At 40.8% G+C, this 26,496-nt stretch overlaps 1 protein-coding gene across 2 annotated transcripts in view; it reads right to left on the reverse strand.

Annotated features, from left to right (window-relative positions):
* The window catches only part of Iqub (IQ motif and ubiquitin domain containing), a 70,203-nt gene that overhangs the window by 21,662 nt on the left and 22,045 nt on the right, over positions 1–26,496 (reverse strand). For both annotated transcript variants that reach the window (NM_172535.3, XM_017321506.2), the window contains 2 exons: positions 24,938–25,148; positions 12,618–12,793 (listed from right to left, as the gene is read on the reverse strand). In NM_172535.3, coding sequence (NP_766123.2) covers positions 12,618–12,793; positions 24,938–25,148 — 387 coding nt within the window. The remainder of the gene's footprint in view (positions 1–12,617; positions 12,794–24,937; positions 25,149–26,496) is intronic.

The raw sequence follows: 26,496 nt of genomic DNA on the forward strand, positions 1-26,496 counted from the left end.
CAACCTTCATCATTTGGGAAATGCAAATCAAACTATCTCTGAGGTTCCATCTTACACCAATCAGAAAAGGCTTAAATAAAAGCCTCAAGCACATGCTAGCTAGGATTTAGACACAGCATCCAAGCTAAGGGAAAGGGAGCCAAAGGAGGCTGCAGAGTCATAGATAGCCCCTGCTTCAGTTGCCATGGGCCCCACATGAAGACCAAGCAGCACATGTGCCACGCATTTGCATTGAGCCTAGGCCCATCCTGTGCATGCTTCTTGGAGGTTCAGTCTCTGTGAGCCCCTATGGGCACAGGTTAGTTGATTCTGTAGGTTTTCTTATGTGTCCTTGATCTCTCTGTCTCCTCCCTTCCCCCAATACTTCCCTCTCTTCTTCTACAAGACTCCCTGGGCTCTACCCAACACTTGCTTGTGGGTCTCTGATCTGCCTTCATTAGCTGCTGGGCAAAGCCTCCCTGAGGACAGTTATGCTAAAGGTCCTGTCTGCAAGCAGAGCAGAATATCTTTAATAGTGTCAGGGGTTGGTGGCTGTTGATTGCTGTTGGTCTCGGTTTGTTAAGTGTTGTGCACAAAGAAGAAACAACTAGAAGAATTAATTAGATATCCTGACGGTAAAGATCAAACTTGCCCCCAAGGAACATGATGACCCTAATCATCAAGATGTAGTCTAAAGATGTCACCCTTTTTTCTCTATTCTTTCTTCTCTCCTCTCTAATGTTAGGGAGTTGAAGGGTAGAAGAGTAGAGAAGGGTGGGGGTGGGGGGAAGAACTCACAAAGCAGACAAAGTGCAACTACAGTGTCCATCTGAGCATGATGCCACAAGTCTAATAATTCCAACATTTGGGAGGTGGAGACAGGAGAGACAAGAGTTCGAGTCCAGTTTCTGCATAGTGAGTTGGAGACCAGCCTGAGCTACATGAAGATTCTCTCAAAACCACAAGAACTGTATCTGGGCACAGCATAGATAAGACCATTTTGGGGGTTGTCATTACTCTCTAAACAAGTCAGTACAGCAATAAATTATTTGCACAGTATTTGTAATGGATTTTGTGTTTAAAAGAAAAGAAAGTCACCTAGAGCTAAGAATCTAGCTCAGTGGTAGAGTGCTTACCTAGAAAGCATATAGCCTAGCTTCAGTCCCCAGTTCTTTACAAAGAAAAAGGGAATGTGCAGACAAAAAAAAAATCTGCACAGGGATGTAAATACATTGGAAGCCAATATAGTGTCCTTTTATACACGACTGGAGCAACACTGGAACTAGTATCCGCAGGCTCTGGGCACCAATCTGTTGTACATATGAGGGACGACTGCCTTAGCAGCACTGTGATCACTACCACACAGGTGTCACCAAAAGTTCTCATTCTCCATTAACAAATGTGGCATAGCACCCAGCCTAGTGTACATCCTGAATTGAGGGGTGAAAGGTGGGGTACCTTTGCCCTAACGCTCATCAAAGAATTCCCAGGATAACAGGTCAGAAACACAGTACAGGGTCTGGGCTGTGTGATGAATGCAGAGCCAGGGTGGCTTTACGTTTTGTTTTCAGTACATCCTGACCACAGCCTCCCCTCCTTCCACTCCTCCCAGTCCTCCCACCCCCACTTCCCCTCTTCCCTCTTCCTCCTCCCCCTCCTCATCCTCATCTTCCATTTCCCTTTACAAAGAGCAGGCCTCCCAGGGACATCCACTGAACATAGCATAACAAGATACAATAAGACACAGCACAAACCCTCAAATCAAGGCTGGGCTGGGCAACCCAGTAGCCACAGACACCAACTAAGTAGGGAAGACTCTTACAGGCTCACAAACACTGAAGCAGCATAGGTCAGAGCTAGGTCCCCTCCATATATGATATGGTTGTTAGCTTGATGTTTCTGTGGGACTCTTAACAGTGGGAATGTGGGCATCTCTGATTCTTTCATCTGCTCTTGGGAGCCTTTCCTTACAGAATGGCTTTTAAGGATAGCCCGCTGTGCTTAGCACTAATATGTCTCCTCCTATCAAGACTTTAAGAGCAGAGGATTCAGCTAGATATCTCTCAGGAATAGCTAACTATTTTGTTTTCTCTTTTACTTTAGAGTAAAAAAGCTGCTTTGTTTCTTTGCCTGATTACAGTCCTTCAGAAACAAGCCTATGTTGATCACAATTACTGGTTTTTCAGATATTGGATGTTTTTTGTGGGCTAATTAGTCATTGCTTTGGGGTCCTTGTATCCTGATTTATGCCATAATTGCAACCATTTAAATCTTAGATGTGGTTTAATTTTCAATTTAAGTGGAATTCTCTGTGTGTTTGAGCAAATTATTAGAAATTCGTAATGATACCACACTGCATTTAGAATGACAGTTTATAAAGAAGATTTTTAGTTAACGGCATCAATTTACCTCCATTGTTTGCATGTTAGACTGAAAAATGCAAGGTCACCCCTTACAATTATGTTTGATACTTTTTCAAAACAACAGTATCATTAAAGTTATAGACAAAAGAAAAGTTGCTTACAGCTAGTAACCTCTAGTAGAAGCTTCAGATTCTTAGTTTAAATTTTGATCTGGCAAATACTGTAGGACTAACACTGGTTTATAATGTCAGATCAGAAACAGGGCAATAGGTAACATTAGTTAGAGAGCTGATAGGCTAGAGTTGAGCTGGCTGAAGAGCTATAAAAAATAAAACGGGTTAGTAATAAGATACGTTATTTGTTATCACTTACACATAATGCAACTGAAAGAGTCTTACATTGAGTATTTTGCTCAACTACAATGCTTGTTTCAATGCTCATTTCTAAAGATTTAAAGAATAATTAGGATAGATTTCATACTGTAATATCCTCTAGCCTAACTAATAGCTTAATCTCCATATGCTAATTTCCACAGCAGGGTTCTATAAAATACAATTTCTTTTCTACCACTTGTAAGGACAGCATCTTTTACTCTGCAGGCTGGTAACCTATTTCATTTGTAATAATCCTTCTAACAACACGTTTCTGAAATGTCTGCTTTATCTAATTTATTGGATGTTGGCAGTCGGTGCACTGTGTAATTCCACTTCCAAATGAGTGCTTATCATGCTCACTGGCTTTTATGGTTCTATTGGATACAAGATGCTATAGCAGTGTTTTAGGCTCTTTCAAATGTACGTCCAAACCCTGCTGACATTTTAAATCTGAACTCCATCTTTACATTTCCCAAGAAATATTCTCTAGTACTATAGCTGGGACCCATAGCATTGCTCCCATTTAAAATCCTTTTACAGTTGTAAACGCCCAAACGTGTGCACACACATGGGCACATGAGCACACAGGTCTTGTATCTGTAATTCAGCAACCTAAGTCAAAGGAAGTTGGATCTCAACAATGTTAGGCTTTCAAATTTTATTTTCCTGAAAGGTTATAAAGGGTAAATTTCACATGTAATTGTGTATATTTCACAGGGTCTACAGTGCTCATCCATTCATCTAACAAATATTTACTGTATCTACTATACATTAGATATACTGTATAGTGGGCCCTGCATAAACAAAAGGCCATCTTGATGGCAAAAGTGTTCAAGTCTCATGGGCTATAAAGGTAAAAAAATAACTCATTGAAATAGATGGTGAGCATGCTTGATGCTTCAGACAGACAGTGAAGGTGGCGCTGTCTATCAAGCACTTGACTTGACTCCTCAGAAGAAAGCTTTGCCTACGATGAAACTAAGAGAATAAACAGGAGTTAGCCAGATTCAAGAGAACTGAATGATATAATCACATAATCCTACATAGGAAGTTCCAGTTTCCAAGAGCTGGCACAAAGAAGATATATATAAATCTGTTCAGCAAAGCTGTTTTTATCTTTGGCTGTCCTTCTGCCAACACTGATAACTTCATCTTCAAGTACAGGCTTCTTTGATTTCAGGCAGGCCTTAAGGGTTTTTTTTTTTTTTTTTTTACCTCCTCTGATGAGGGAAAATGTCAACTTTGCTTATTTCCCTTCCCCAGTTCCTTTTTCTTTGAATGCTTTGGCTATAATAAGAGATGTACAACAATCATGGTCTTAAATGGCTTCAGAAATGGTAGCGTAATAAATTCCACTTAGCTGCCAACAAATGAGGCAGCAGAGGCTGTGGAGCAGAGCAACTGAAGAACAGCAGGACAGACTGGAGGGTGGGGAGATGACAAAGGCTTCCAAAGCAGCAGGCCTCCCCAGGAGAAGAAAAAATGGCTGCACTGGGAGAATAGCTCTTTTCTTCTTCCTGAATTAATTCTCAGGTCCCCAAGGGTACAAATGAAGCATAAAGTTAGGCCCCCCAAAAGCCATTGGGTAGTGATCAACTTTTCTTTTATACAGCAACAGGGTTTTATTCATCCACAATGACCCCCTGTTAAATGCACAGCTCAGAGAGAGAGAGAGAGAGAGAGAGAGAGAGAGAGAGAGAGAGAGAGAGAGAGAGAGAGAGAGAGATAGGCAGATGCATTTTCTATCCCATTAGCTAGCTGTTGGCCACCAGAGCATGGAGAAAGCATGTACACAGCACAGCTCACAGAAATTGCAGGTTTCTTAAGCTTGTGACTGTGAGAAATGATGTATGAAAAAAAAAGGGGGGGAGGACAGGGATGAACAGCCTCAACTCTAGGGATGAGCTCTTGCAGAAATGCAAATGATGTCTTTATATAGTTTGCTAAAATGCACCCCAAACATTAAAACCAGAAGGCAACTGCTGACCTTCCGTTTAGATGTCATAACCTGAATTCCCTTAAGTCAGTATACCTGCCAGTTCTAAATGTTTGATAACCTTCAGAAGTCAATGTTAAATTACAAGTTAATTAATGTTTTCAAAAATCCTCAGAGTGAACTTTTTTATCATTATTAAGAATTAGAACTTGAGACTATGCTGGGGCCTAACAAACACAGAAGTGGGTGCTCACAGTCAGCTATTGGATGGAACACAGGGCCCCCAATGGAGGAGCTAGAGAAAGTACCCAAGGAGCTGAAGGGATCTGCAATCCTATAGGTGGAACAACAATATGAACTAACCAATACCACCCCCACCCCCGAGCTCATGTCTCTAGCTGCATATGAATCAGAAGATGGCCTAGTCGGCCATCAGTGGAAAGAGAGGCCCCTTGCTTGGTCTTGCAAACTTTATATGCCTCAGTACAGGGGAACACCAGGGCCAAGAAGTGGGAGTGGGTGGGTAGGGGAGTGGGGGGCAAGGGTCTGGGGGACTTTTGGGAGAGCATTGGAAATGTAAATGGAATAAATACCCAATTAAAAAAAAGAATTAGAACTGTAGGGACCATTTGTTCAATTTCTAGATTTCCCCAACAAAAACATGTCCGTCACTATTCAGAGAAATCATATGTTCAGTATAAGATTTTTAAAGAATGTGGTTTCAATAAATCCCACAGCTGGAGTAAATGAGCTTAAACTGAAACTAAATATAGATGTTTATTCTCCTAAGTTATTCCTAAATGATAACAAAAGTAAAATATTGCTTTAAATATCTGTCTACTTTACAGTGCTGCTGCTGATAAATGTAGCATTGTGACTCTGCTTGTTTGTTAAATTTAGCATCTAAGATAAAGTGACTGTGACCTTTGCTGTGACCTTGACTGTGACCTTGACTGACTTTTGGGATTAACTATAAGCTGTTTTATCAGCAATCTAAAGAGTCCTGTACAACATTGCGTTGCTTCAACATTTAGGGAATGAACTGCAAGTCCTTGATGTTAGTGACGAGGGCCGGCATGAGCAGGAGCACGAACAGAATGGACAGACATGCCTAGCATAAGTAATTCCTACTAAAGCCTCAGTCATCCACCTTTTTATCTAGATATTTAGTACAGCTTTGTATAAAAAAACATACTTTAGAGGACCCTGCATTAGAGTGGTGACAAGGTTGTCAGCTTGACTAGTTCAGAATACAAGAACACTAAGTCCGTTGTTGCTCTGCTTTCTCCTGACCTTACAACTTTACACACACACACACACTCACACACTTACACATACATACACACATACACACACACACACACACACACACACACACACACTCACACACTTACACATACATACACACACACACACACACTCACACACACACACTCACACACACACACAAGCACTTGGTATTTAATGTTTTATTTTCTTAATAGTAAAGTCAAATGAACACCCTCCCTGCCTTCCAGCTGTCTCCTCAGTCTACTTCATTGCCCCAGCCTTACCACCATGCCCCTGTTACAGGGCAGATCTCTGCACATTCCGAGTCCTTCAAGGCCTTGGATTCCACTCCTTATGAAGTATTTAGAATTCAAAACCAGATCTTCCTCATAGAAATTCTCTTTAACAATATCTCTCCATCTCATCTTTACTTTGGATGACACTCATGTAAGAATTTTCTTAGCATGTCATACTTCATTGAGAAAGGATGATGATATCGATCAACTCTAGAGTCAGTTTCATATTTGGGCTTTGCTCCATTGATGGACTCTACACATATATAATTTCCAACACTGCTTACAGGCATGGAAAACCACAGCTCCTAGACATAAAGCAGGTGCAAGATGAGCACCTTGTGGAGACTATAAATTCAGTTCAAATTATGACTGTGAAAAATACTGTCCTAGTTGTTATCCTATTGCTGTGAAGAGATACTGTGGCCAAGGTAACGCTTATAAAAGCGAGCATGTCATTGTAGGTTTACTTAGTTTCCGAGGTTTCAGTCCATCATCACTATGGTTGGCAGTGTGGGAGCAGGCATGAAAGGCATGATGCTGGAAAAGTATCTGAGAGCTATCCTGATCTTCAAGCAGAGAGGCAGAGAGACTGGGCCTAGCATGGGCTTTTTTAAACCCAAAGCCCATGACACACTTTCTCCAATGAGGTCATACATCCTAATCTTTCTAATCATATCAAAGAGTTCCACTCCCTGATGACTAGACATCCAAATATTTGAGCCTATGGGACCATTGTTATCCAAACTACCCCAAATAAGTCTTTTCTAGAACGATACTATTTGAGAATTTTAACAATGGCAGTTACATGACTTGTTCTATATTTGGATTATGAAATCCATACCATTATTGTCTGTCCATATTTTCCTGTCTTCCTTCATAAACAAGCATTGATAATCTTTGTAAGGAATGTGTAAGGGTATGAGGACTTAGAGATAAAACATATCTCTCACCTTAACAATATCATGATTGGCCAGATGTGTATGCTCCACAAGCAGAGGCAATTGGATGTCTGTGACTTTGAGGTCAGCCTGGTCTACACAATGAAGTGCAAGGTCATCCCAAGGCTACATAGTAAGTCCCTGTCTTAAAAGAAAAATCTCAAAAGTCTATCACAAGCTACACATTTTGAAGGGCTATCCTAACCTGTTTCTTTCTTTCTTTTTTTTTTAATTAGGTATTTTCCTCGTTTACATTTTCAATGCTATCCCAAAGGTTCCCCATACCCACCCCCCCCAATCCCCTACCCACCCACTCCCCCTTTTTGGCCCTGCCGTTCCCCTGTACTGGGGCATATAAAGTTTGCAAGTCCAATGGGCCTCTCTTTGCAGTGATGGCCGACTAGGCCACCTTTTGATACATATGCAGCTAAAGACAAGAGCTCCCCGGTACTGGTTAGTTCATATTGTTGTTCCACCTATAACCTGTTTCTTAAGTAAATAAAACATTAAATACAAAATGTGTGTGTGTGTTGTGTGTATGTGAGTGAGTAAAAGGTTGTAAGGGCATATTATGATATATTATATACAGTAAAATTAAGCTATGATACCCTTTCAAGGTTTTTCTTTAGAGACAGGGTCTTAATATGTATCCTTGTTTGGCCTACACCTCATTATGTAGACCAGGTTACATTAGATACAATAATAAATTACTGCATATAAAGTCAGAGAAGAGAATGAGTCCCATTAGAGCAATGAGTGCAATTTCAGAAAAGGGGGGTGTATTAGTTAGGGTTTTACTGCTGTGAACAGACACCATGACCAAGGCAAGTCTTATAAAAACAAAACAAAACAAAACAACATTTACTTGGGGCTGGCTTACAGGTTCAGAGAGGTTCAGTCCATTATCATCAAGATGGGAGCATGGCAGTATCCAGGCAGGCATGGCTCAGGCAAAGCTGAGAGTTCTACATCTTCATCCAAAGGCTGCTGGTGGAAGACTGACTTCCAGACACCTAGGGTGAGAGTATTAAGCCCACACCCACAGTGACACACCTACTCCAACCAGGTCACATCTATTCCAACAAGGCCACACCTCCAAATGGTGCCACTCCCTGGTGCAAGAATATATAAATCATCACATTTCACTCCCTGGCCCCTGTACACTTGTTCAAACACATGAGTCTATGAGGGCCATACTTAAACATAGCATAATGCAAAATGCATTTACTCCAACTTTTAAAATCCTCATAGTCTATAGCAGTCTCAACAATATTAAAAGTCCAAAGTTCAAGGCCTCTTCTGAGATTCATCCAATGACTTAACAGTAATCCCCAAAGAAAGACAGGAAACCATCTGGGCAAACTCCAAACTCTGCATCTCCATGGCTGATGTCAAAGTGGTCTTCAGATCTCCACTCCTTTTTCATCTTTGTTGACTGCAACAAATTGCTTTATCCTGGGCTGGTTCCACTCCCTGTTAGCAGCTTTCCTTAGCATGTATTCCATGGCTCTGGCATCTTTAGCATCTTTGAGTCTCCAAGGTAATTCCAATGTTACAGCTTCTTGTTTCAGTGTCTGGGATTCCACTTGATCTTTTGGGCTCCTCCTAAGGGCTGGCATCACTTCTCCAGCTCTGCCCTCTGTAGCACTCTAAGTTCATGTTGATCCACTCCACTACAGCTGCTATTCTTAGTGATCATCCCATGGTACTGACATCTCCAATACACAAGGGTGTTCCACTCCAACTAGGCTTCACCAATAGCCTCTCACCAAAAGGCTCTCTTCATGGTGCCAAGCCTCAAATCCTTTGCATGACCCCTTCAGTCCTGGGCCATCAACTACAGCTGAGGCTATACCTTCTCCAATGGCCTTCCATGACCTCTCACAGTGCCAAGCCTCAGCTGTTCTTCATGACACCTTCATGCCTTCAAAACCAGTACCACTTGGGTGAGTCTTAGACATTACCAAGTCCAGCCACCGCACAAAGTACAACCTTGGCTATCTCTGGAACACAGCTTCATTGTGCTTCCAGAAAACAATTCCCAGATTTCAACTCAGTGATGCTGGTCTCTTCTTAATCATTGCTAATTTCTTAGCTCCAGCTAACCAGCATCAATTGTCCCAGTAGTTCCTTCCATTCTTAACGCTAGAGCCAAAGCCACATGGCTGAAGCTGCCAAGTTCTGCTACGTACAGGAACTAGAACATGACCCCCTTGTATTATTACATTATCACTGGCTTTATGTTTTCCAAATCCTTCACTGCCTAAGCTTGGCTATCCTGGTTCTTGCTCTGTAGACTGACCTTGAACACAGAGATCTGCATGGCTGTCTCCTGGGATTAAAGGTGTGTACCACCATGCCTGAATCTAAATTTAGCTGGGTAGGACCTTGCCCCAAGGTCCCACTCCCTTAATCTGTTATCTCCTAGAACACAGGATTTTGCTCCATCTCAATTCCTGGTACCCCTTTAATACTCGAACCATGTATTTTATATTTTTCCTTTCTAAGCTTGCTATGCTTGTTCAAACTCCTCTTCATAAGACTTAACCAAAGAACAAAGTCTCTGCTGGGCTTTTTTGAAACTTCCCTTGTCAATGCAATTAATCTGAGGCTCTTCACCTTAGTCTCAGGCAGACTTTTCAGTCAAGGGCAAAAAGTAGCCACATTCTTCACCAAAATACCATAAAAACAGTCTTTATGCCACATTCTGAAATTCTTCTCCTTTGAAATCTCCTGGGCCAGGTCAATACAGTTCAAATTACTTCCAGCAACAAAGTCTTCCATATTCCTACTAGGATGACCCATTAAGTCCCATTTAAAGCATTCCACTGCTTTCCAAATCCAAAGTCCCCAAATCCACATTCTTTCAAATAAAAGCATGGTCAGGCCTATCACAGCAATACCCCACTACTGATACCAACTTCTGTATTAGTTAGGGTTTTACTGTTGTGAACAGACACCATGACCAAGGCAAGTCTTATAAAAAACAACATTTACTTGGGGCTGGCTTACAGGTTCAGAGGTTCAGTCCATTATCAGCAAAGTGGGAGCATGGCAGCATCCAGGCAGGCATGGCACAGGCAAAGCTGAGAGTTCTACATCTTCATCCAAAGGCTGCTGGTGGAAGACTGACTTCCAGACACCTAGGGTGAGAGTATTAAGCCCACACCCACAGTGACACACCTACTCCAACCAGGTCACATCTATTCCAACAAGGCCACACCTCCAAATGGTGCCACTCCCTGGTGCAAGAATATACAAACCATCACTGGGGGTATTAACCCTTCCTTCCCTGGAAGAAGGAGAGCATTCATGCTCACTTGAAAGGGAAAGTATCTGACAACGAAGAGAAGTCAGAAGGAGGAAGTCCTGAAGAAGACAAGTTCCAGAGAAGGATGGATGAGTGCTACCTGTCTTTCTTGTCCACTGGTACCCAGAAGCCTCCATCTCGCACGAATACCCCGGATGCATCAGGTGCATGCCTGATATAAAAGCACCACACAGAAGTGAGTCAGATGCAAAAGCATCAAAGTGCATGGCCTTTCTGGAGATGATCAAGCAACTGAGCATGACTGAGCTGAGTAGTGTAGTAGACTATATATATATATATATATATATATATATTTACATATATATATATGATGATGATGATAAGACAACAATGGGATAAGGGGGCTGCACAGACAAGAGGTGATTAAAATCATAGCTCCCACGTGGAAATACAGTAGGACAGGATCCAGGTGTCCCTACGAAGATCTTCTCAGTAGTCATTTGGATGATGGAACAGAGCTCTGAGAATTTAAACTGGAATAATGGCCTCATGTGGAAACAAAATAATCCATTTGAGTAGGATATCCAGAATCATTTAAATTTTTCTGTTGTTAAGAATTATAATGTAACTATCTGTACTTTACAATGGTCTTAGACAACCCCTGTGAAAGGGTTGTTTTGACCTCCGAAGGTGGTCACAAAGCACATATTGAGAACTGCTGATGTAGAACAAGTGAGTAGATGTGGCACACACAGAGAGAGGTTCCATGAGCTCTACAGAACAGGGTTCATACGCGGTCCCCAATGGAGGAGTTAAGAGATGGACTGAAGAAACTGTAGGGCTTTGCAGCCCATTGGAAGAACAACAATATCAACCAACCAGACCCCTCCAGAGCTCCTAGGACTAAACCACCAACCTAAGAGTATACATGGAGGGACCCATGACTCCAGCTGCATATGTAGCAGAGGATGGCCCTGTCAGGCATCAATGGGAAGGGGTGTCCTTGATCCTGTGAAGGCTTGATGCCCCAGAATAGAGGAATGCTAGGTTGGTGAGGTGGGAGCACCCTCATAGAAGCAGGGAAAGGGGGTGGGATAGGGGGTTTTTGAAGGGGAAACTTGGAAGGGGGATAACATTTGAAATGTGAGTAAATAAAATAACCAATAAAAAGTTTAAAAACAAAGAGAACAGGGCTCATGTAGAGGTTCATGACCACATCACCCTGAGGTGCATGCCTGGGATCTCCAAAGGGCAGAAGACAGTAGGAATAGGATGTGTGGTTTAGAAGTTCCTGAGGACCCAGTCTGGAACCAGAACTAAAATCAAAGCCACTTATAATCACATAGTCACGTAGAAGATTGCCCAAATGAGATGACAGAAGGACATTTAAAGGAATAAACAATGTAGTTTTTAAAAATGGTCTAAGATGACAAGAGTCAGCGAAAGAGAATTATGACCAACAAGTATCACAGAAAACTGTATCCTTTTCTTCTGGATGGATGGATGGATGGATGGATGGATGGATGGATGGATGGATGGGTGGGTGGGTGGATGGATGGATGGATGGGTGGGTGGATGGATGGATGGATGGATGGATGGATGGGTGGGTGGATGGATGGATTAGCTTTTAATTGTCTGGAAATATCAGGTTTATAAAAGGAAATTTGTTACTGTGGAAACAGGCTTTCAGTATCAACAGGCAGTTTGACGACAAAAGGGTAATTGGTTTATTTTTCTCCTTAATTGCACATTTTCTTGCCTTTCAACAATCGTATAGTCATTGGTCAGAAATGTCTAGTCAACTAGAACTAAGGTGAGTCAAAGCATAAGCACAGGTCTCCAGCTAACTACCAAAGTGGTGACCACTAGGTTCCCCGGGCCCAGGCATTCAGGGACTTTACTACTTTGTACACTATCAGAGTGTAAAACTCTCCAAATTCAAATAATCACCTCACCTTTTCTCCCATAACCAAATCCCCTAAGTTAGGAGCATGAGACTCTCATGTTCTCTGTTACTTGAGGGTAAAGTTTGACTAGTCAGCTGTATTAAAAGAGCAAATATGTAGGATTTAAAGAACTATCCAAATGTCAGAATTTTATGGAAGTTCTTGTGGTATAGGTCTCTCCTTTAGTTTATTATTCCTCATGGTTAAACTCAAAATACATTCCAGTTAAAAATCTCTTCACTAACCTTATCCAGAAAAGCTTGGATAGCTGCATCCTGCCTCTCCATACGAGCAGCGGATCTATGTCTCCCGATGGAAGCAATCATCTGTGTCTCTTTTTCCAATAGCTCACACAGAGCAGCCTTCCTTTCAGCTTCACTTGAATAATGGCAAATTTGTTCAACTTCTTCTTGCCGCCAGACTAGAGGAATAACATGAAAGGTTCTTGAGTTGTCAAAATTTGCAGCTTTTTTTTCCAAGAGATTTATTTTTATTTTTTAAAATTATGGCTGTGTGAGGATGTACACATGAGTATAGATGCCCTTGGAGGCCAGATGTGTCTCATCTGGAGCCGAAACTATCAGTGACTATAAGCCACCTTATGTGAATCCTGGAAATCAAACATGGGTCCTTGCTCTCCAACATTCAAACTAAAATAATTTTATAAGAATTGTAAAAAAAAAAAAAAAAAAAAAAAGAATTGTAACTCAGGAGCATTAAGTATTCCTAACAGTTTTGCATCTTCTACAACCAATGCTCTTCCTTTTCAGCTTCTACAAGTCTGAAGACTTCTTTTGACAGTCTCTATTCTCTCTGCCTTTTCTCTATTACTTCTTATTTCATCTTAGTATATGACTCTTTAAAGACCCAAAATTGTAGCTTTATACAGAATAGCTTATAATACTTACCACATGTATTGTATCATGTTCTATTTCTTACAAAACCCCAAATCACATCACCGAATTTTATACAGTAACTGCATTTACTCTGAAGTCAAACCAGTGTCTTGCACTATGATACTCTTTTAAGGTATTTTAAAGCATTGGTCACTATAAATGATGATGTTATGTGACTGTATCACAAAACTATATCATAAAATTCCCAAACAAAACAATTTAGTAAACTCATCCTATCTAAATACTGACCTATATCATCACATAGGAATTTCTACATCATACCTCAAACTTAATTCAAAAATTCTAGATGCAGATATATTCTTCATAAGGATTCTGCTCAAATCCTTATGTAAAGTAAATGTGGGGAAGAAAACTCTTTTTCATTTCACATTTTAAAAATGTCATGCTTACACTGACAGAAGCATGGGATAGGAAAATACCTTAGAAATTAAATTGCTCAGTTCTACATTTGATCACGCATCCTCCTCTCAGTGACTTGGACAGGAATAATTTGCCTGCCACAGAACCAATTTCTTGAGCTACACGCCATCCCTTTGGGCGACTGAAGGTTGTATCATGTCTCTCTTACATTTTCCTTTCTTGAGACACAAACACTTTCATTTTAAATTGTACATTATGTGACATAATTTCTTCTCACATCTTGGTCAACCTTTCCTTGTTTCCTATCACACCACTCAAAATACACTGTCAAATTTCTGTCAAGATAGAAACTTCTGCACAACACTCCGAACATTCTCCTGACTGAAGTGACAAGAAATACAAAGGAGGGAGAAGGATAGAGATGTAAAGCAGGAATGAAAATAAGAAAAGAATTTGATATGTCAATGGCATGTAGAATCCACAGAAGGCATAATGAAGATTTATTTGGGTCAATAAACTGTCCCCAAAATCTGCAAGCACTGTTCCGAGGACTACAGCAGTGTCATCCCACAAAGTGGGTCTTGTAGAAGGAAGTGGTAAATCTCAGCTTGCATGAGTGAAAGCTAGAGAAAAGAGTGGACTTTGAAAGCGTTTGATAGTGACCATACCTTAAAAACCTAAAGAGAATGTCGGGGAAACTACCAGTTACAAACATACTGTAGTAAGACAAAATACAATTGGTTTATCTATAAGCTCTTCACACATAGAATTTTGTTGAATCTCCTGACAAGCCAAAGGAGCCTGTGCTATCATCTCTTGTCTTGGTGAAAGGGAAACTGAGGTAAAGGGTGCTCTGTAACCTGCCCAAGGACACATAGCTAGAGAGTGGACCAGGACCCAAACTCAGGCAGTCTAGCTTTGTGAGATACACTCTTACATCGAAAGCCATGATATCTTTTCTTTTGAAGATGCAACTTACCAGTTGGTTTACAACAAAGAGCTCCCTTCAGTGGTCAGCTAAGTCTTTCCCTCTTCATGGAAATAGCGTGTGAGTACAGTATCAGGATGATATTTCTAAGGAAGCTCCCGAAATCCATTAGGCTCACACAATCAAACCTATTCTTTCTCTGAAATTTAAAAAGCCTTTTCTTTTATATGGCTATTGTACCTACCAATATCCTGTCACTTCTTTGTTGATAAAAAAAAAATACTCACCAATATGTCTGTAGTTATCATGTAAACGTAACTCTGTAAGATTCTATGGTGCATAAAGTGAAATGGCTCTACTTTGTTCTTCAAGGAATTAACACATTTCCTGGTCTCTAATTGGATGGATGGTTAAAAAAATAAAACAAAAACAAAAACAAAAACAAAAAACAAAAAACAAAAACAAAAAAACAAAAAAACCCAGAGTTTCTTCTTCTCTTTCCATTTATCATCATTTAATGCCAAGCATTTTTCACCATTGGGTTTTAGAGTTTGTTTGAATAGATACCTCTTGACAGAAGAGTCTATTTATTATTCTATAGACATATCCCAAGTGTAAGTATTCCCTACTGTTGTGTTACAGGCATGGTTACTCTCTTGTAAAAGGTTGCAGGAATATTTCAAAATGTATTTCATTTATATGAACTTACATAGTTAAAAAGCATTCGCGTTTTATTAGAGATTCAGATTTACTTTAATACTCAGGAGGAATTATCAAGTAAGCACCTGAGACTTGAGAGTGGGTTTTGGCCTCCCAAGTCTGCTATCAGACTGTGTTTTGCAATTTTATGAGGATATTTCCTTGACCTCTCGTATTTCAAGTTGAAACCACCCAAATCAGGTCAAGGATTGCGAGTCCAGCTCTTTGTAGGAATCTACTCTATCGTTTATCAGGGATACATTATTCAAACACTGTACAGCTTAAATCTATCCAGCAAGAGGATTTTGAAATGTAAAGGCTAAATTATCTTCAGCAAAAGGATTGTAAATTTGAGAACTAAACTATATTATGAAAGTCCAGGAAATCTATGATTGATGAGTTTGTTATTTGAAAGTAGCTTTGCCAACCAGAATAACTTTAAGGAACATGAAAAACCCCATATTCTGAAAGACAGTTGATGAATAAAGGAAAATTGTTTTCTTGTAGAAATTACAACTGAGAATATTTATCTCACAGAATTACTAAGTTGCTCCCAGAAAGAGAATAAAATCTCTTCCTGACTGGTATCAGGAAGCCCATTGTATTTCCTGGCTTTACATTAAAATATCCAGAGCTTAATTAAGTCTAGGTCATGCAGTTATTATCCAAACTAGCCTGGAAACGTGAAAAAGGGATATATTATTTTTCTATGTCAATACTTAATACATGTTGAAAACTGGAAATACGCAAGTATATTCAGACACACTTCCACATAGTATGAATTTTCAGATTTTTATTAGCTTATTGCTATGACATTTGAAATCAAGTTTGCCTATTGAGCTCGAAAACAATAAGTCTGAATGGAGACTGAAGGAAAGGCCATGCATAGACTGTCCCACCTAGGGATCCATTCCATCTGCAGACAACAAACCCAGATACTATTGCTGATGCCAAGAAGTGCTTGCTGACAGGACCCTGATGTGATTGTTCTCTGAGAGGTTCTACCAGCACCTGACCAATATAGATGCAGATGCTCACAGCCAACCATCAGACTAAGCACAGGACAACAATGGAAGGGTTAGGAGAAGGACTGAAGGAGCTGAAGGGGGTTGCAACCCCATAGGAAGAACAATATTAACTAACTGGACCACCTAGAGCTCCCAGAGACTAAACTGCCAACCAAGGAGTATACATGGAGGGACCCATGGCTCCAGGTACATATGTAGAAGAGAATGGCCTTATCAGATAAGGAGGGGGGTCCTCAGTCCTGTGGAGGCTTGATGCCCCAGTGTAGGGAGATAGGCTGTGAAGCAGAAGTGGATGAGTGGTTGGAGGAACACCCTCAACAGAGGCAAAGGGGAGGGAGGAGAGGGGGATGCGATGGGGGTGTTGTGGAGGGGTGACTGGGAAGGGGGATATCATTTGAAATGTAAACTAACAAAATCATTAATAACTTTTTTATTACAAGAAAAAGCACTCCATTAGATGGTGAAACACATGTATACAGTGTGCCAACCACCAAAGAGTAGAAAGTCACAGGGCAGAGCCCTCTGAGCTATAACAAGGTGGGAAGTGTGGAGGGCGTCTTTCCCTTTGGTATGACATACGCTCCCTGAAGATGATAATGAGAACAGTCGGAACACTGAAACGCTGTGCTAGTTTCCTGGGCCTGACACAACAAAGCACAGACAGAGCTTCATGTGTCAAACAACAAAGTTCCATTTCCCCGATAGTGCTGGAGACCATGAGAATTAAGGTTAAAACGCTGCCAGCCTGTTTTGCTCTTGAAGCCTCTCTTCTGGTGGCCATTTTCTCCTAATAATGCTCTGTTCTATATTCTACCGATGTACCCATCAAATATTTTTATAGGTACGCCAGTCCTTATTGTGTTAAGGCATGCTTATGTATCTTTTTTTTCCTTTATTTGGTCCTTTAAAAAAAAAAAAAAGGCACCAAATAAGACCACAGTTGAGGTACAAAGAGTTCAGATGTCAACATCAGAATTTTGGAGGAACACAATTTTAACTGATAAGGAAGACAGTAACTATAAATAATTTTGAGGAAAAACATATCAAAGGAACTGGTTAATTGGATTTGGTTGGTTGGTTGGTTGGTTAACTGGAAATAATAAAGTTGATTAGTCCATTATTCTTCAACAAGTTAGGATGACTATCTATGTTCACTCTGAAACATCTTATTTGAACTTGTAATCTCTAAGAAAGAAATCTCAGGAGCTACAATAGTTTATCTCCCATGACAGTTTACATACATCCATATTTTAAAATACTTAATATAAACTGGAAAGTCAAATGGCCTGAAAAGGGACAACACACACCTAACAAGACCATCCAATGAGGAGCTAGAAAGAGAAAGTGATAAAGTAGATAAAGGTGGGTAAATTTAAACACACCAGAGTAAACAGGTGAACATCTAAATTAAATGGACCTTTAAAATAAAGACAAATATGGAAGAAAGAGTAATAAACCATATGTGTGTGTGTGTGTATGTGTGTCTCAATAACACATTAAATGTAAATTATTATTCAAACATTCCAATGAAAAGGCACAGGTCATCTGATTAGGTTTTAAAGATAATATCAAATGGAGACACAAAGATCAAAACGTCACAGAATAAAGGAAGGTATATCATGCTACGGTGATCTAAAGTAAACTGAGGTGGGCATAGAGACGTACACTTGGAATCTTGATATGGGCAGGAGGATCGCAAGTTCTAAGCTAGCTTACATTACAAAGTGAGATGATCTAAACAGAAGAAAGCAGAAAGAGGGTGGGGTGGGTGGGGTAGGAGGAAAGGGGAAAGGGATGCAGGGAGAGAGGAGAGAAAGGGAAGGAAAAAAGGATGGAGAGAAAGGAGGAATGTATTGATATCAGTCCAAGTTTATCATAGTAAAGAATGTTCTAAGAAATAATGAAATTCATAATGATAAAATTTCATTCTGTCATTAGTATATGTATTAGTGCATCATTCTAAGTATTTCTGCATCTAACAAGAGATTCAAATTACATCGAGCAATATCTGACTGAACTGTAAAGGAAAATTAAAGAAAGGTAAGGATTGAAATACTTCTCTCCTGATATTGGATAAATATGTAAGTGGGAAATTAGTGAATACGCTGATTTGCACAACTCTCTAAACCAAATCGTGGTGACCGATATTTACCAACCATCTCTTTGAGCTGTAACAGAACACACATTCTTCTTGGGTACACAGAACATTTCCCAAAATGACGTCTATGCTATACTAAAACAAGCCTCAATAAATTTAGGGCTCGGGTGATGGAGAAGTATATTCCATAACAAAATTAGAAATCAGTAACAACAATCTATGAAAAAAGCTGTTAACAGCCTACTTCTAAATAATCTGTGGGTCAAAAGCAAATTACAAAGTAGTCATAAAGTATTTTGAAACTGGATATATTGTAAACTTGGAATATAGATAACACAGCAGTCATGAAGGGCATTTACACCATCAAACTCCTCAATCAGAAATGAATCCAGGGTAGCCCGGCAGTGGTGGCCCACACCTTTAATCCCAGCACTTGGGAGGCAGAGGCAAGCAGATTTCTGAGTTCAAGGACAGCCTGGTCTACAAAGTGAGTCCCAGGACAGCCAGGGCTATACAGAGAAACCCTGTCTCGGAGAAATGAATCCAGGTCTCAGAACACTGACTGTCACTTTCACCGTATGCTGAGGAAATAAGAGGTAAGTTAAGCCAAAAGAAAACAGATGCGAGGAGATAATAATAAAAGATGTGATGAACAATAATAAAAACAAAAGAAATATGAGAGAGAGAGAGAGAGAGAGAGAGATCAATTAAAAAATAATAAAATTGGTAAATTTATAGTCTGGTTGTTCAGGAAACAAAGAATAAAGACAGAGTTACTGGTATTAGGAGATTGGAGTCAAATTATTACAGATGCTACAGGTAGCAAAAGGATAATGTGGGAAACTGCTAATGTTTATGATAATATATCATAAATATACATGAAATAAACAACTTACTTAAACTATGCAAGCTTACAAAGCTCAGTTCATAACAACTATACACCATGACTAGGATTGGATGAAACAAAGACACTGCTTTTAAAATCTCAAGCTTTCCCACAAAGAAACTCAGAGCCTGGGTACCCTCATTGGTAACTTAGAAACATTTGAAAAACTAGATGCTGACTTTATACAAAGCCAAAACTCACAGTGAACTCTTCTCCTCAAGGCACTGGAAATGAGTAGGTAGTGAAACTCTCACTAATTAGAGGAAGCTTTTATGAATCCGGCCTAAACAAGCAATGCATGCATGAATGTGTATTGTTTATAAGCTGCACAGCCTATAGTCTTTGCTTTTAGGAGCCAACAGAGAATAAGGCATTGACAAAGATATGAAGACAAGGCTGTGTCTTCAACAAATATAGAGAGAACAAGTGGATGCTTGAGACCAAAGCGTTTAAAAATTAACTTCAACTCATGTGTTATTTCATATTGAATTATATCTCTAAACGTAAAACACAAAACTATAAAATTTTAGAGGAAAACACAGAAGGAAAGCCATGTGACCCCGTGTCTAAAGAATTTTTAGATATAACACTAAGTACATGATCTGTATAAAAACAAATTGATAAATTGAACTTTATCAAAGGTGAAGACCTTCATTTGCTCTAGCAAAGACTCCACTAGAAGAATGAAAGACACGCTGTTATGAAGTGCCTACTCGCCCCGAGTACAAAAATAATGACAGACAGAGAAATTAACATCTCCAAGTACAATCTGGGGGACTAGTTATCACAGTTACCTATGGTCTGAGTGACTTGAGCAGCTAGGTACATCACAAAAAAAAAAAAAAAAAAAAAAAAAAGTCCTACCACCCTGAGTGAGGACTCCCAGAGACTGGAAGTCCCCGCAAGGATGGAAAGTTTGATTCACTAGAGGAGCCTCCTCCTCTGCCCAGCGACTGTTAACATGAGTATAACACACAGCTGCCGGGAGGAGCTGCAGAATTTAAGTTCCTGATGAGTTTTGTGAGCTTTCTGAGCCCTCCCGCTACAGTATCAGGACTATTTTGATCCAGAGGAAACAGCTATACAACAGAGGTAAGAGGTGTGAAGGACAGAGAGCCCACAGAGGTGGTTTGGAGAAAGGATAGCTGCCTCTGGAGCTAGGCTCTCCTAACCTCTCATCTTCAGGCTGTTTCTCTTTGCCCATTGTTTAGGAGAAGGGTGAGAATGTGCATTCTTGCTTAGCTAAGAAGAGCCTCTCTTCTCCCAACCTAACAGACATTCCTGCTTACTAGCCTGGAGCACTTTAGCTAAACCTTCTCATTCTCCAAGTCTACTAGCCCAGAGATTGATGCCTAAGCTCCATGTAAACTTCTAAGGGTGCTGGCAGTTAAGAGTTGAGCCTCTTACCGACAAAATCCCATTATTACTCCAACTGACCCATGGAACAAGATAGGGGAAGACTCTCTACTGTGTGGTTTCATAGACAGCTGTGGGCTTCTGCTCAAAAGATCCTGGGAGTCGTATAGCAGCAATGTTCTCTTCTAGATCCCTAGCATCCTGCATTGCGTGCAGGCAGAGACACCAACCTTCCAGGACAAGGGTTACCACCAAGTCCTCTGTTTTATTCAAACCAAAGGAGATTATTTCAAAGACACACACCCACAAGAGGGCTCCCTTGAAATACCTCTCACAATCCTCTTGGAAACGACTTCAAAGTAATGATGCACTTTTAAGAAATAAAAAAAAATAAAAAACATTTTTTACTAGCTTCGTCTTATCTTTCCTTCTTTTTTTATTTCTTTGATCTTATTGAGTGGTCCATGGGCCAAGGATTAGTTCTCAATTTATTTCTTCTATAAAACCCTTATGAGGAGGACAGACTGTCTTACACTGATTGTCATATGCTATCTGATCTCTCAGGCTGTCAGTCAAAAATAAGTCAGGGCGATAGTGTTGTGCATCCGTCAGAAGAAGCACAATGAAGACGACGACAGAAATGCCTGAGATCACATAGGATGGTGGAGTAATGAAAGTTTTGGAAGTGCAAACTTGTATGATCTTTGGAAGGCTGTCTATCAGCCCACTAAAGCTGAGAAATGCATGTCTTGTGAGCTAGACTCTCCACGCCAAGGTTTTATGCCCTAGAGAAATGCATATGTGTTTTCTTCAACAAAGGTCACTACTTTTTAAAAAAACAATTTTTATTAGGTATTTTCTGCATTTACATTTCAAATGCTATCCCAAAAGTCCCCTATACATTTCCCCCACACTGCTCCCCAACCTACCCACTCCTGCTTCCTGGCCCTGGCATTCCCCTGTACTGGGGCATATAATCTTTGCAAGACCAAAGGCCTCTCCTCTCAATGATGGCCGACTAGTCCATCAAAGGTCTCTACTTATATTTTGAAAAACAGAGCCTGGGTACAAATCCACAGTGAAATTGACAAAATAATTGCGACCCTTTTCTGCAATGGCACACTCCATAGAAATATAGATGAAATCCTGAATCACGTAGGCTAACACCATCCGAACTCACATTATAATACTGAAGTTTAAAGGACAGACGTAACATTCATTCTGAATAATTCTACTTATATAAAAATGGAAAAGGCACAAGACAAGCCCTGGTACTCCTGGCCCTCCTTAGAAACCTGATGCTCAGGGGCTGGCTATTGGGAGTGTGGCCATGCTCCACTGAGTATGTATGTGGGCAGCACAAACTGCACTTATTCTGAGGGGAGGCGAGTCTTTCTTCTTTTGGGGAGAGAGGTGATGCAGATGGGGGCAGACCTGGGAGGAAAATGAGTGTAATCAGAGTGCATTGTATGAAATTCCAAAGCAATCAGTACAAAATATTATGTTGAAAAAAAAAAAAGAACACAGAAACTCAAACCAAAGTTCTTCAGCTGTCGGCATTCATGGAAATTTAAGTTTGTGAAAATTAGCCTTACTGCTATAAAAAGGATACGAACATCAATATCAGCTGGAGACAATCTCGCCTGGTGTATATTAGATGATAATGTTTACCATCTTAAGTAAATATCATTTTGCTTTTATTTCTGAGGAAAGACTGTCTTTAAAAAGAAAACACCAATGACTTGTGCTCTAAGATCAACAATCAGCAAATGTGACCTCATAAAATTGCAAAGCTTCTGTAAGGCAAAGAACACTGTCAATAAGTCAAAAAGGCAACCAACAGATTGGGAAAAGATCTTTACCAATCCTAACTCTGATAGAAGGCTAATATCCAATATATTCATAGAACTCAAGAATTTAGACTCCAGAAAAACCAATTAACATGATTAAAAATGGGGTACAGAGCTAAACAAAGAATTCACAACTGAGGCATATTGAATGACTGAGAAGCACCTAAAGAAATGTTCAGCATCCTTAGTCATTAGAGAAATGAAAATCAAAGCAACCCTGAGATTCCACCTCACAACAGTCAGAATGGTGAAGATCAAAAACTGAGATGACAGCAGATGCTGGTGAGGATGCAGAGAAAGGGGAACACTCCTCCATTGTTGGTGGGATTGCAAGCTTGTACAACCACTCTGGAAATCAGTTTGGCGGTTCCTCAGAAAATTGGACATAGTACTACCTGAGGACCCAGCTATACCCCTCCTGGGTGTATACCCAAAAGATGCTCCAACATATAACAAGGGCACATGCTCCACTGTGTTTATAGCAGCCTTATTTATAATAGCCAGAAGCTGGAAAAAACAGAATGTCCGTTAACAGAGGAATGGATACAGAAAATGTGGAACATTCACACAATGGGGTACTGCTCAACTATTAAAAACAATAGACTCATGAAATTCTTAGGCAAATGGATGGACCTAGAAAATATCATCCTGAGTGAGGTAACCCAGTCACAAAAGAACACACATGGTATGCACTCACTCACTGATAAGTGGAAACTAGCCCCAAATCTCAGAATACTCAAGATACAATTCACAGACCACATGAAGCTCAAGAAGAAGGAAGACCAAACTGTGGATGCTTCAGTCTTTCTTAGAAGGGGGAACAAAATATTCATGGGAGGAAATATGGAGGCAAAGTGTGGATCAGAGAATGAAGGAAAGGCCATCCAGAGACTGCCCCACCTGGGGATCCATCTCATATACAGATACCAAGCCCATATATTATTGTGGATGCCAAGAAGTGCTTGCTGACAGCAGCCTGATATATTTGTCTCCTGAGAGGCTTTGCCAAAGCCTGACAAATACAGAGGCAGATGCTCTCAGCCAACTGAGTACAGAGTCCCCCAACATAGGAGTTAGAGAAAGGACTGAAGGAGCTGAAGGAGTCTGCAGCCCCATAGGAGGAACAACAATATCAACCAACCAGAACCCCCAGAGCTCCCAGGGACTAAACCACCAACCAAAGAGTGGATGGAGCCACCCATGGCTCCAGACGCATATGTAGCAGAGGATGCCTTTGTCGGACATCAATGGGAAGAGATGCCCTTGGTCCTTAGAAGGCTCAATGCCCCAGTGGAATAGGGGAATGCCAGGATGGGGAGGCAGGGTGGGTGGGGGAACACCCTCATTGGGAGGGGGTGGTATAATTTGTTTCTGGGGGGAACCGAGAAAGAGGCTAACATTTGAAATGTAAATAAATAAAAATAACCAATTTAAAAAATAAAAATATATAAAATAAGAAAACTTTTGATTTATGAATTGCAGTTGAAACCATGCAACTATCACTATGAGCCACAAGAGGGCAGTAGTTACAAGGCATAGTTAGAGAAATGGCATGAAAATCTTGTATTAAATTGAAGAGTGGCAAGAAACAGATATGTAAACAGATATTGAATAATACCCACAATTTATTTAATTTTTCTAAATATTTTCATTCATAATTCTAATGTGTAAAACTGAAAAATTTCCTATGTAAGAATTTTCTATTTTCATTTTCTCTATACAATTCTTCTATAGTCATGTATAAAACAGGTTATGATTAGTCACTACAGAAAAGGAACTCCATAAGTGTTATATTCTGTGTTTTTTGCTTTATTGGATAAGATTTAACTTAATTGTGTGTTCTATTCAGAGTTAGGGAAACAGGTTTGCATGAAGTGAGTGGTTTGTATTATATAAGACAGAATTTGGTATTTTCTGATATTTTCACAAATGTCTATCAACATGACAAAATAATAGTGACATCTTTGGCTAACTCATATATGATTTGAAACATTATTCTCATAGATTCCTGCTATAATACAACATTAGTCTTATGATTATAGGATGTTTAAAAAACTACCAATCTTCTCTACTGAATCATCAATTTAAGAATTGATTCTTGAGCTGGAGAGATGGCTCAGTCATTAAGAGCACTGACTGCTCCTTCCAGAGGTCCTGTGTTCAATTCCCAGCAACCACATGATGGCTTACAACCATCTGTAATGTGTGTGTATGTGTATGTATGTGTATATGTATATATACACCCATATAAATATAAATATATACACATACATATGTGTATAAATGTAAATATGTAAATACATATTTTATATATGTATTTAGATAAACATGTATACATGTATATAATTTTACAGATTTTTCTAACGGAGATCCCTACAACAACAGTGTCTTTCTTTTGTCCCCATGAAGCCTGCTTGAGCTTCCAGGCGCCTGTGGCACTTACGTTCCAGAGCATTGTAAAGGAGCTCAAAATCTTCAGTTGTTTTAGGGTTGTGCCTCCGGTAATAGTCCATTCGTATCCATTCTTCCTTCTCTTGAATCTTCAGGAGTTCTTGCTCTTCTTCCCACTCCAACCTCAATTTCTTTTGTTTTCTTAAGCTTTCTACATAGCGCTTAGCGTGCCACCGCCTGTAGGAAGTCTGTATCACTATAACCTGTGTTTAAGGCAAAAGGAAAGAGAAGGTGTCATTGGCTTGCTGATCATAGTGTAAAGAAAGGTAGAAAGGATCTTGGTCCGGGACCCGCCGAACTTAGGAAATTAGTCTGAACAGGTGAGAGGGTGCGCCAGAGAACCTGACAGCCTCTGGAACAGGCAGAAGCACAGAGGGGCTGAGGCAGCACCCTGTGTGGGCCGGGGACAGCCGTCCACCTTCCGGACCGGAGGACAGGTGCCCGCCCGGCTGGGGAGGCGACCTAAGCCACAGCAGCAGCGGTCGCCATCTTGGTCCGGGACCCGCCGAACTTAGGAAATTAGTCTGAACAGGTGAGAGGGTGCGCCAGAGAACCTGACAGCCTCTGGAACAGGCAGAAGCACAGAGGGGCTGAGGCAGCACCCTGTGTGGGCCGGGGACAGCCGGCCACCTTCCGGACCGGAGGACAGGTGCCCGCCCGGCTGGGGAGGCGACCTAAGCCACAGCAGCAGCGGTCACCATCTTGGTCCGGGACCCGCCGAACTTAGGAAATTAGTCTGAACAGGTGAGAGGGTGCGCCAGAGAACCTGACAGCTTCTGGAACAGGCAGAAGCACAGAGGCGCTGAGGCAGCACCCTGTGTGGGCCGGGGACAGCCAGCCACCTTCCGGACCGGAGGACAGGTGCCCACGCGGCTGGGGAGGCGGCCTAAGCCACAGCAGCAGCGGTCGCCATCTTGGTCCCGGGACTCCAAGGAACTTAGGAATTTAGTCTGCTTAGGTGAGAGTCTGTACCACCTGGGAACTGCCAAAGCAACACAGTGTCTGAGAAAGGTCCTGTTTTGGGCCTTCTTCTTCGGCCAGGAGGAGGTCCAAATACAAGATATCTGCGCACCTTCCCTGTAAGAGAGCTTGCCAGCAGAGAGTGCTCTGAGCACTGAAACTCAGAGGAGAGAATCTGTCTCCCAGGTCTGCTGATAGACGGTAACAGAATCACCAGAAGAACAATCTCCAAACAGAGTCAACTATAACTACTAACTCCAGAGATTACCAGATGGCGAAAGGTAAACGGAGGAATCTTACTAACAGGAACCAAGACCACTCACCATCACCAGAACCCAGCACACCCACTTCGCCCAGTCCAGGGAACCCCAACACACCTGAGAACCTAGACCTAGATTTAAAAGCATATCTCATGATGATGGTAGAGGACATCAAGAAGGACTTTAATAAATCACTTAAAGAAATACAGGAGAACACTGCTAAAGAGTTACAAGTCCTTAAAGAAAAACAGGAAAACACAATCAAACAGGTAGAAGTCCTTACAGAAAAAGAGGAAAAAACATACAAACAGGTGATGGAAATGAACAAAAC

The sequence above is a fragment of the Mus musculus genome, chromosome 6, assembly GCF_000001635.26.
Source record: "Mus musculus strain C57BL/6J chromosome 6, GRCm38.p6 C57BL/6J".
NCBI lineage: Eukaryota > Metazoa > Chordata > Mammalia > Rodentia > Muridae > Mus > Mus musculus.